Source organism: Rhamphochromis sp. 'chilingali', assembly GCF_963969265.1.
Source record: "Rhamphochromis sp. 'chilingali' genome assembly, chromosome: 1".
NCBI classification, from domain to species: Eukaryota; Metazoa; Chordata; class Actinopteri; order Cichliformes; family Cichlidae; genus Rhamphochromis; species Rhamphochromis sp. 'chilingali'.
This window is the reverse complement of record NC_137929.1, coordinates 56862110-56874112: the sequence shown is the minus strand read 5'-3', so window position 1 is coordinate 56874112 and position 12003 is coordinate 56862110. Positions and strand designations below refer to the sequence as shown.

The 12003-nt window shown below is 42.9% G+C and overlaps 1 protein-coding gene and 1 long non-coding RNA gene across 2 annotated transcripts; one reads left to right on the top strand and one right to left on the bottom strand.

The window, feature by feature from the left end:
* Positions 1-364: 364 nt before the first annotated feature.
* On the bottom strand, positions 365-2574 carry LOC308399937 (lipocalin-like). The gene is made up of 6 exons (XM_080887367.1): positions 1809-2574; positions 1165-1304; positions 1000-1073; positions 765-878; positions 579-680; positions 365-480 (listed from the first exon to the last, which is right to left on the bottom strand). The coding sequence occupies exons 1-6, from the start codon at positions 1902-1904 to the stop codon at positions 452-454; spliced, it is 555 nt and encodes a 184-aa protein (XP_080743493.1). The 5' UTR covers positions 1905-2574; the 3' UTR covers positions 365-451.
* A 3071-nt stretch (positions 2575-5645) lies between these two features.
* On the top strand, positions 5646-6815 carry LOC308406494. Its single transcript, XR_013973552.1, has 3 exons — positions 5646-6028; positions 6115-6232; positions 6364-6815. It is a non-coding gene; the product is annotated as an uncharacterized lncRNA (long non-coding RNA).
* Positions 6816-12003: the final 5188 nt, after the last annotated feature.

Sequence of the window (12003 nt, the reverse complement as noted above, 5' to 3'; positions counted from 1 at the left end):
AGTATGAATGTTTTGTGTGTGAAATTCACTGTTCATGAACGAGGCACTTAGACTGTAAATATACAGCATTTTAATGTCACAGCTATTTGAGCTGAGGGTAACTCTATCAGATGGAAGCAAATACTATTTTTATAATGGGTCTATGTGATGATTATTTATTAATCTTTCAACAGTCCAATACTAGAAAACATTAAAACTATTACAAATACACAACGAAAATGGTGATCACAGTTGTGGAGATAGAATCGTGTGAATGGGGGAAATTTTGGTTGTGTTGTTATGGATGTTCTTCAGTTTATTTCATATAAAGGATGAACAATGAAGAAAAACATTCTAGATTTTTGCATTTTTATTGTTAAAAACTGCTCAAGATGTTGCTCAGTCACATTTCCATAACAGATGGTGTAAGATCTTTATGCAGTGTCGGTGAGACGATCTTGCAGCAGATCAGTCAGGCAAAACACTCCTGCGGACACTCCTCTGTAGAAGGAAAAATGGAAAGTGTACGGTAATCAGTGCACATCAATTTGTATTTCAGGCTATTTTTATATAGAACTTCACCACCAATGTAAAAGTACCGGTTTTAGGAAGATGAACAATATTTTCAGGAAGGATGCCGGACTGCAAGCAGAGCTGGTTGAACTTCTCCTTCACCTCAGCGCTGAGGTCCAGACTACGTCCTGTGAAACCACGTGATGTAAATCTGCTGCAGTGGCTGCAACTTTACTTAACAGTTTACTGAACACAGCTAAATGCAACTTTACCATATAATTTGTTTTCAACATAGGTTTCATTCCATCCGGTGTTGATGTAATGATTCAAGCAGTACTCGTCAGGCTTCCCATCGACCACACGCATTTCAGTCGCTAACCCCTTGACTGACAAAAAGGGAAACAGCAGAAGAAAAGATGTTGGAAAAAAAGTAATACTCAATGATGATGATGATGGAGCATTAACCGTGGTGGTTAAAATGTTTCCTGGCTTTGTGGGCGTACTCACAGGGAATGCTGTATGTGAATTTTCCAGGCACGTCAGTCTTGGATGCCACCATGTCTATTTTCAAACAGTTATCGCTACGGGTGCAAAGACATAACATTAATCATCAGTGTAAATATTTTAATGCTATCCAAATGGTATTTGCTTTGTCTGTCCTCTCGCACTCACGTAGGAAATGAGAAAGCCGCCTTAAAACCCCCATCTTCAGTTGGCTCAAGCGTGACCGTGCCAGACTTTATACTGGCTTTGCGACAGACGAACCACTTGGAATTAGAGCACATTCCAGTCAAGTACCACTTACCTCTACCCTGTGGACACACAAATGGAAAGCATTGAGAATTATAGAGAAGCACAAGAGCTGTTTATTGTAACACTGTGTGCGTGTGTGTGTGTGTGTGTGTGCGCATTTGTAATACACTGATGTATATTAGCTTTATTCATGCTATATCTTGAGAAAACATTTGCAGAATTTTACATCAAAGTTTGCAATGCTTATATTTTGTTGTTCACACTCTGTTTTATATTTATATAGTTTTTTTGTTTGTTTGTTTTTAAAGCAATGGACAAGATAAATATTATCACGCAAAATCCAGGGTGAAAAATAACCAATTAACTTAAATGGTGAAGTCATTATAGAAGTAAATTTTGCAAAGGTCAGCCTCCTGTAAAGACTGCTAAACTGTCTGGGGGGTGCCCTGCCTATCCTTGTTGGATAAGCTCCAGCACCCCTTCTTTCCATAAGACGGAGATATTTGTATGAAAACAGATGGGCGGTGAAATAAAAAATAAAAAGTATTATGGATGACTCTTACCGCCTGTAAATCAAAGTCCGCCTGAGGTAGGATTTCAGAAGCAGAAACCATGAGGGAGCACAGTACCACTCCCAGAAGGGCACGAAGTGAAGCCATAGCTGCTGAAGAGTGAAGAAATGATGATGATGGGTGAAGGAAACGGTTTCCAAGGCCTAATCCGTGGATCGACTTCCTTCGAGGCGTGGACGTCTATCAGCAGAGAATGTACCTTAGTCTGTAACACAGTCAAATATATTCTCAAGTAATATTCAAGCATGCCATTCAGCGTGTTAGTACGAGCTCGGGAGCAGCTTGGGAGAACAAGAAAACAGAGACTGCTTCAGATTGTCTTCCCAAAGTGACTCAACTTTATTCACAAGTACAACAGTTTATATAGAGGGTAAAATTCATGAGACAGCAGATTTATCAGTTTAAACCAGTACAGAACAAGATAAGGCAGCGTCTTCCTGCCCTTGGGTGAAGAAGCATCCTTTGTGTAGTGTATCAGTTCAGCTACAATTGTGATTATCTCAGCGACATATTTTCAAGGCACAAAACAAAGAGTTCTTACATTAGTGAAATCTGAAACAAACCATTTGGCCTTCAACAGGCGTCTAAAAGATTAAGAAACTAATGTAGCTGAGGGAGTGATCTCTGTGGTATTTCAACCTTGTACCAGCCTGTGGTTCTCACACATCAATTCTTGGGTCAAAGAGAAAAATAACTAAAACAAAGGGGCCTTATTGAATGACAGAGTTTTCCTGTATAATGTCACTATAAAACAATATCCAGTAAATGCTCCCATGGTACTAAAATACCTAACAATGGGGGAGTTCACAAATGAAGATCTGGAAGTTGCTGCCTGGTGACTCTTTATATAGAAGAGTGAGATTATCTCCCCACCAACCGGTTCACACAGTTTTTTTCTAAAGCTGACTGATTAGGAATCTCAAAGTTGGCTTTCCTTATAAGTAATACATGGTCTCAGTCAGACTGGACATGATCACTCCTACAGGAAGCAAAGTAAATGTACTATGATTTTATTTCACCTGTGAAATGATGAAAAACAGCAGAGTAGCTAACGCTAACAAAAGCGTGTTGAAATGTTTCATTTTCTGCTGTTTCATAGGTCAAAAGGGCGTTGAACCAAACTGAACCTGAACTGCTGCTACTGTTGTAGTGCAGCATCTGCTGTGTGGTTAATCATATAACATTTTGTACACAGCAGACAGAGGCTACTGGCACTTAAGTTCATCTGCTAGATAGCTTTTAAAATTGGTTAGGGAAGTGGCTTTGATAATACTGATACACGTCCTTTGCTACTGTGACAGGACAGGGATCCACCAGGGAATAGCTGTCAGGATAAAGAGCCTTCAGTTCTCTAAATATAAACTGGGTACTTGTAGGAAACTTTGGGAAGCGGCATTTTTCCTCATATCGTCTAAATTTAAGTTAGCTCAGGTACTTCTTACATACTTGCTCTACAGAAAGCCCAAATAAAGCCAAGGAGATATGTGAAAATAGGAATAGTAAAATATGCATCATAATCAGTTGTATGTGTCAACTATGTGGGCACCTCAGTCTTGTTGGCATGAAGAAAAGTTGTGTAATGTGTGCCATAAGAGCTGCAAAGGCATCATTTAAACAGTAGTCGTCTATTAGTCATAACGTATCTCCTGTTAAATAGTTAAATGTCCGTTCTCCATCTCTGTCCTCTCACAGCTCGGCGTATACCAACTCCAGGTCCCCACCAGCAGCTGTGGTAACAATGGCTGTGCCCATCAACACACTGAAGCTGAGAAGCCACCGGTTACTATTGGCGGCTCCAATAGGGTTACCTGTCAACTGTGGACACATGAAAGGACACCAGCAGAAGTTAAACAGAAACACAAGACAAGACAAGTTTACTGGAACATTTCCTATTGATAGCTTTATGGAAAAGTGTGTTTAAACAATTTTCTATTTTTTATTTTGTTTATGATTAGATTTATTGTGAAAGGAATTTCAAACTTTTACATTTAATTTGACCTTTCCCCTGTTTTTCATACAGAGTGAAGACGAATGGATGGTGCTTTCTTTGTTTGTTTAAAGATAATGAATATAACTCTAAAGACGTCTTAAACCACCCCTCGTTTCTATATATTTTGTTATATAAATGGAAATACAGTATACAAGACAAAAACTGAGCTTATATGATACTAAGGACCCTGTAAGTCAGTCCACCTTTATTATTCAGCACAGCCTTAAGTCTCTTAGTCAAGCTTTTTTGTATTTTCTGTAAAGAAGTATTCAGGAGCAGTTCTTTTCTTGGATGTTGGTTCCCTTTTATTCCATTCTCTGTTAAGACGTTTCAGTAATGTTGAGGTCTGGGGAGGCTAATCCATGACTGAAGTCCTGTGATGCTTCATACTGCATTAGCAGTTTGTTGTCATAGTGAAAAATGAAGCCACTGCCAATCAGACATTTGCATAGTGGATCAACTTCTGATGGTACTTTCCTGAATTCCATACCTATAATATGTTTGCACATGCTGATGAATATTTTCAACTGATTTTCCGTCCAGTTCCTGTGTAATGTGACATACGCCAGTCTTTCTCCCTGTGTCCCTTCCTTAAGAATAGAGCCATCCTTCCATTGAGACTGTTTCTGATGAGGCTTCATTGAGCAGTAGATGGATCCCTCAGCTCATCTAATCGTCCTATTTCTTAACACGTGACTTTCAGAAACTGTTAATCTGCAGTAGCTCGTTAACTCTTGCACTTCTTTTTTTTTTTGTAATCTCTTAGTTTCCTCATTTTGTTAAGGTGGCACTGCACACCAAATCCAAAGTCAACATACTTTTATATAATGGAGTTGAACCTGTAACTGAGTTTGATTTAAACCAACCTAAGCGATTAAGTGAATGATGATGAGTAAAGGCGGAGGTCGTGGATGAAGACAGCTGTTGGCTTCTCATATATTGCAGAGTGAGGTTGTGTTTGCGCATTATTATAAAACCATGTTCACTATATATTTTAGCTGCAGACAATAACATTATTTGTTCTGCTGTGCTGATGTTATTCCACTTTTTATTCCAAGACCCTCAACACAAGCCTTGTAGTCCAACCATATACAGACAAATAAATGGTTGTGGTTGTAACAGCTCATGAACATGAATCATTCCACATTACTTTAAAAATCATTGTAAACTAAAATGGAATAAATGAGTGTTTATATATAGTTTTGTCTCAGCTGTTTACACACAGTGTTTCAGTTCTTATCAGAGAGTCCCACCGTCTCACATGTGATGAACCTTTAGCTCTGTTGTAAGCGTTTTGTTAGACCAGGTTTCCCTCATTTAAAAAATAATCTCTCATTAGAAATGGATATGATGTCTAAGACATAGAAATGCTTATTATGGGTTCACTTGATGCCATTGAAAAGAGAGATGCACATAGGTAACGCGCAGGCCATCCGAGGTTTATCTTCTCACCTCGAGTTTGCGACACTCTCAGATAAGGGCGTGCACGTTTCTGCGTGATCTTCTAAATTAGAAAAAACATTTCACAAAACAGAAGCTGACCATCACAAAACACTCATCACAAACCAAAAATGGCTCCACTGAGTGTCAAATTATCACCAGAATTTACTGATAATCTAAAGACTCACAGAACTAATTTTGTCTCATTTTGTCTTAGTTTGAGACATAAGTGCATGATTATAATACTGTGTAGTTAGATGAGACAGAACTGATGGTTCCTCTTAATTATCCTCTTCATTTTTCCTGAGCCTCAGTAGTGGTAGCTACCATGGATAGAAAAACAATGACTCATCTTAAATCTACCCAACCACAGTGTTAGGTGTGGCTGTGTGCAGTAGTGATGGGACGTTCTGTATCGAGGCTTCGGAGCGTGTGTCGAGTAATGGAGGGGGCGTTTCCGCGAAGCGCGTATCGAGGCTTGCTTCATTTATGGGAGGAGCTGAAAATGATGACGTCCGAAGCCTCGCTGCCCGGCTGTACCACGTGACTGGTTCATGAAGTGGTTCGAACTTTGCCGCGAGATATGACAGCGATATAAACCCCTCAGACTTCATTCAAAAATGTGGGTGTTTGATGGAGAGTTGCGGTTAGTGAGAGTTTGGAGACCGTTTGGAGGTTTATGAGAGTGAGGAGAGAAAGTCAGGAGAGAATGGAGCCAGCTAAGAAGAGGAGGATGTCCTCCCCTGTGTGGGAACATTTTGATCTTATTCCTCCCAACAAGGTATGGAAATTTCTACAGAAGATGTATTTTCATGATACTGATGGTGCAATACAATTTATGTTGAGCTGTCTTGACTTTTGTACAAGGTGAAGTGTTTGCTATGTGCCAGGGAGCTGGGATATGACAACAACACCTCATCCATGCTTAGGCACTACAGAGCTTTGCATGAGAATAAGGGGAACACCGATTGTGGAGCAAGACCAGGTGAGCCATCAAATGCCATGATAATATAGCATGCAGTAATGTTACTAAATGATATAACAATATTATACAACTGTTATAAGTTACGTGTGTGATATTTATATTTGTGCTTTATCTTTATTGTCTTTCCTCAGGAGAACAATCTCAAATAGATGAAGACCTGGTCAGCATGGTGATTGAGGACTCCCAGCTATTTAGCATTGTGGAGGACAAAGGATTCAAAAGATTTGTTAAATCATTAAATCCTAGCTATGTTCTCCCCACTAAAAAGGTCATAAAAGCAGTGAAAATTTAGTTTTTACAGAATAAAATGTGAACAGGCAGGACAAAGCCTCAGTGTGTAGCTGTCCATACCTCAACGTTACAAAAGCACAACTACTGTCCACACCCCAACCACACCTCACCTCACAGTAAATGATCATTTCCATTTCAAGCATTTCCAAATAATCATTTCCCATACTGCCACTATAAATATACACAGTATACTGCCATCACTACAATATACATGTGTTACACACTCCTTTTGTTGTTGACATTTACAGGCTGTGTGCAAAATGCCACACTCTTCAAATTCATGCCAGCTATTATTTTTACGTCCAGTAGGTGTCCTGCTAGAGCAAATGAAGCTTCATGAAGCTTTGCGTTGGGGTGAACCAATTGGATGAAAAGCTTCAGTGCTTCATGGGGCTTCATCTGCCCATCACTAGTGTGCAGGCAGGAATAGGACCCAAGGTGCAGACTCCGGAGACGGACGTGAACTCAAAAAGGCTTTAATTAGGTACTCAAAAATATAACATAACTGAAAAAACTCAAAACAAACTTAAACTGGAGAAATGACAGAACACACAGCTAAGAAAACGGTAGATCACGACACAGACACTAAGAAACACAGGGCTTAAATACACAGAGGGAGCAATCAGGGAATGAGTAACAGAAGGGAAACACAGCTGGGGCAAATCAGAACTGACGAGACCAAAGAAGCGTAAACTGCACACACTGAGAAAAGACGGAGACCTTCAAAGTAAAACAGGAAACACATAACACAGACTGAACAAAGACACAGACTCACATGCAGGCACTACAAAGGGAACAGAGACGTGGGAACAGGGCAGACACAAACACTGACTGAACACGGGGATATAGGAACTTAAGATACACATAGACGCGAACTAGACAAGGGGATGCAGGTGATAGAGGAGACAGAGCAACTAAAGAAGACAGAGACATAAACCATAAGACAGAACTCAAAGAAACCAAAAACTAGACAGTATAAATAATATCATAAACTCAAAAACCCTGGGTCGACGACCCAGGCATCCTAACAGTACCCCCCCCCTTAAGGGCTGGCTTCCAGACAGCCCAAACCAAAACATCAAAATCAAAAAAACAAAAACAACCCAACCAGGGTGGGCGGCGGGGGAAACACAAAACAAGGAGCCAAAAAAAAAAAAAAAAAAAAAAAAAAAAAAGAACAAACAACAGAGCCTGGAAAGCAACAGAAGAAAACACAGGAACAAAGTCCAAAACAACAGCACCAAGGCCCAGGCATAGTCCAAAAGCAAACAAACAAAAGAGCTCACGAAAAGCGCAGAGGCCCAGGCAATAGTCTCAAAAAAGTTCAGGGGGGCCGGCACGGAGGCTAACGGCACAACAGTCCAAACCCGGGCAGGTCAGGGGGGCGGCCCGGAGGCTGATGGTCCAAGAGCCCAGAAAACAGGTCAGGAGGCCGGGCAGGCGGGAGGCACCGACGGCGACCGAGCAGATCAGGAGGCCGGCCGGGCGGGAGGCACCGACGGCGACGTAGTTCAGGGGGCCGTCCATGACAGCAATGACGTCCAGTCATCGGCCGGACAGGACGAGCAGGCCGTGCAGGCCGGACGGGACGAGCAGGATGTGCAGGACGTGCAGGCCGGACAGGACGTGCAGGCCGGACGGGACGTGCAGGCCGGACGGGACGTGCAGGCCGGACGGGACGTGCAGGCCGGACGGGACGTGCAGGAACAGACAGCATGGAGACCTCAGGAGCAGACGAAGCTGAACACTCAGAGGCCGGACCCGGCGGAGCTGCAGAGGCTGAGGCCGGACCAGGCGGTGGAGCCGGTGGTGGCTGAACGGCCTCGCCAGAACCATCAGCAGACACTGGGACGTGCTGGCTGGGTCCTCCCGGACCCCCAGCTGACAAGGCAAGAGGCTGAACGGGCCCCTCGGACCCTCCAGGGGAAACAGGTGGCTGAAGCGGTCCCTCGGACCCTCCAGCGGAGACGGGTGGCTGAACGGGCCCCTTGGACCCTCCAGCGGGAACAGGTGGCTAAGCGGTTCCTCGGACCCTCCAGCGGGGACAGACGGCTGAAGCGGTTCCTCGGACCCTCCAGCGGGGATAGACGGCTGAAGCGGTTCCTCGGACCCTCCAGCGGAGACAGACGGCTGAAGCGGTTCCTCGGACCCTCCAGCGGAGACAGACGGCTGAGCAGCTAAGTGACCCCGTGGCTGAGCAGCTGATGCAAAAAATATAGCCCCAGAATAAATAGTCCCATGGCCCGAAGAAAAAGAAAAAGTGTCCTTTTTGCTCACCACAGCCGGTTGTTTTGACATCCCGGGGTCCAGCTATGGGGTGACACGCCGGTGGTGCGGCCGCCGCTTCCTCCTCGGTGATGGCTCCAATGGGCCGGGCAACTCCAAGTCCGGCGGGCTGGGCAGCACATCTTTCTCCGAGTTGGGTAGGTGAGCGGTAGCAACAGGGGGATGCAGATCAAGCTCATTAAGGAAAAACTCCTGTATGAGTGGGTGAAGTGAGTCCAAAAGCCAGGGGAGACCAGAAACCAGTCGCTGTAGCCGGTTCGCTACAGCACGCTGAAATTCCTCCCCAGAATGATTCAGCCACAGGTCGCATAATTTATCCACTGAATAAATTATATCCTCCCTGAGCTCTTCAGATGGGGCGAGTGCTACTGGGTCCATGTACTGGTCGCGATCTTCTGTTAGGTGTGGCTGTGTGCAGGCAGGAATAGGACCCAAGGTGCAGACTCCGGAGACGGACGTGAACTCAAAAAGGCTTTAATTAGGTACTCAAAAATATAACATAACTGAAAAAACTCAAAACAAACTTAAACTGGAGAAATGACAGAACACACAGCAACGTAAACGGTAGATCACGACACAGACACTAAGAAACACAGGGCTTAAATACACAGAGGGAGCAATCAGGAAATGAGTAACAGAAGGGAAACACAGCTGGGGCAAATCAGAACTGACGAGACCAAAGAAGCGTAAACTGCACACACTGAGAAAAGACGGAGACCTTCAAAGTAAAACAGGAAACACATAACACAGACTGAACAAAGACACAGACTCACATGCAGGCACTACAAAGGGAACAGAGACGTGGGACCAGGGCAGACACAAACACTGACTGAACACGGGGATATAGGAACTTAGGATACACATAGACGCGAACTAGACAAGGGGATGCAGGTGATAGAGGAGACAGAGCAACTAAAGAAGACAGAGACATAAACCATAAGACAGAACTCAAAGAAACCAAAAACTAGACAGTATAAATAATATCATAAACTCAAAAACCCTGGGTCGACGACCCAGGCATCCTAACACACAGACTGCAAATCTAAACAAACAAACATACGGTGAAAGAAAACAGGGACTTTAACCGGGGAAGTACACACTCAGACACTGTTGACTTAATGGTATTCCTTATCTGCAGCTGGACTTTCGTCTGAATTACACTGAAACTGGCAATTTCACTTAGTTTTACTGTTTTTTAAGCTATTAGGCTGCTTTGTGGCTCACTTAATACTAAACTAAGATACTTTCAGTGTGAATCATTTGCATGAAGCAGGATTTAAAGTGGCCTGCAGAACTTTACAGTCTCTGTCTCAAAACATGCTAACAGGTCTTTGTTTTTTTTTGTTTTTCCAATTTTCACTGGTTTGATGTAATAAAAGAAATTTTAAAGAAGCAGACAATTTTTGTTATTTTAGTTAGTATTTTAGTTTAGTATTTTATAATTTCATAAATCATGGTATGGATCCAAGTCAACATTAAAAATAAATGAGATAATACAGCACTTTTGATGTTTGCCTTTTTATTTTCCCAGCAGTACTCAAGTTGGTTCTCGGCTACGTTTACATAACAGATTTTAATGTCTTCAGCAGCTGGACACTCATCTGAGGAAGGAACATTGGAAAGGTGGTCAGTGCACAACTGCATTACAAATTTTATGTACGACCCTGTATTTTATTGTATTTATATATTTTTAACATTTTACTTAATAGCTAACCTCGTATTGTGGATAGATGATCTCAGTTGTTCTCCTGACTGAAGTTTAGTCCGTTTACAGCATCCTGCCATGAAATTGCATTGCATTACATTACAGTACCACTTTTGGGAAGGATGAAAATATTTTCAGGAAGGAAGTCAGTCTGCAAGGAGAACTGCCTGAACTTCTCCTGCACGTCAGCACTGAGGTCCACACTGCACCCTGTGAAAACATTAGGTGTTTCAGCTAGACGTTTTAATAATAATAATGGATTGGATTCATATAGCACTTTTCTAGGCACCCAAAGCGCTTCACAATACCACTATTCATTCACTCTCACATTCACACACTGGTGGAGGCAGCTACAGGTGTAGCCACAGCTGCCCTGGGGCAGACTGACAGAAGCGAGGCTGCCATATTGCGCCATCGGCCCCTCTGGCCAACACCCGTAGGCGGTAGGTGAAGTGTCTTGCCCAAGGACACAACGACCAGGACACAGAGAGCAGGGGGATCAAACCGGCAACCTTCCTCCCCTGAGCCACGGTCGCCCGAACCCTTAAAAAAAAGGATTCGTCAGAGTGTGAAATTATGCCTAAATACTGTTACTGTCTAGTTTGTTAGCAGATAGGTTTCATTCCCCTTGGTGTTGATGGAGTAAGTCAGGGTGTATTCATCATACTTCACATCGACAATGAGCAACTCGCTCAAATGTCCAAAGCCTGACAAAAGAATATAACTGAAATAATGAAAATTCTAAAAGGTGAAACTATTAATATCTTTCTCCCAGTGTGGGCGCACCCACTCTGACTTATGTGTCTCAACTTTCCAGGCACGTCGGTCTTATTGGCCACTTTTTCCATTTTCCGACATGTGCCATTGTAGCTGAAAAGACATCATTGAAACCTGATTAATCTTCATTTTAAATTATTTATTTATATTTATATTTATTTATATGTAAAAGACTACAAGTTTAACTTCACATAATTATATGTTAATTGTTACCCTGAAAAAATGCTGTAGCTGGCATTTGTAACCAGTTCTGTTTAGAAACTCGTGGGTTTGCAGTGTGCTATGGGTCACTATTCATTTGAAATGGGAAGTGCTGTTCAGTTTTGTGATGGCTGCTGAAGGTGGCTGCTGTAAAGGCCTAGCAGAGCATCTCAAGGGAGGAAACACAGCATTTGGTAGTGATGTGACGTTCTGTATCGAGGCTTCGAAGCGATGCGCGTTTCGAGGCATGCTTCATTTATGGGAGGAGCTGAAAATGATGACGTCCGAAGCCTCGCTGCCCGGCTGTACCACGTGACTGGTTCATGAAGTGGTTCGAACTTAGCCGCGAGCTATGACAGCGATATAAACCCCTCAGATTTCATTCAAAATGTGGGTGTTTGATGGAGAGTTGCGGTTAGTGAGAGTTAGAGACAGTTTGGAGGTTTATGAGAGTGAGGAGAGAAAGTCAGGAGAGAATGGAGCCAGCTAAGAAGAGGAGGATGTCCTCCCC

What these genes read in the sequence shown, in the direction of transcription:
- LOC308399937 (XM_080887367.1), bottom strand. Translation starts at nt 1,904, where the DNA reads ATGGCTTCACTTCGTGCCCTTCTGGGAGTGGTACTGTGCTCCCTCATG. An exon ending in GCGGCTTTCTCATTTCCTAC is followed by an intron (nt 1,074 to 1,164) that starts GTGAGTGCGAGA and finishes TTGCACCCGTAG; the next exon opens with CGATAACTGTTTGAAAATAG. An exon ending in ATTCACATACAGCATTCCCT is followed by an intron (nt 879 to 999) that starts GTGAGTACGCCC and finishes CCTTTTTGTCAG; the next exon opens with TCAAGGGGTTAGCGACTGAA.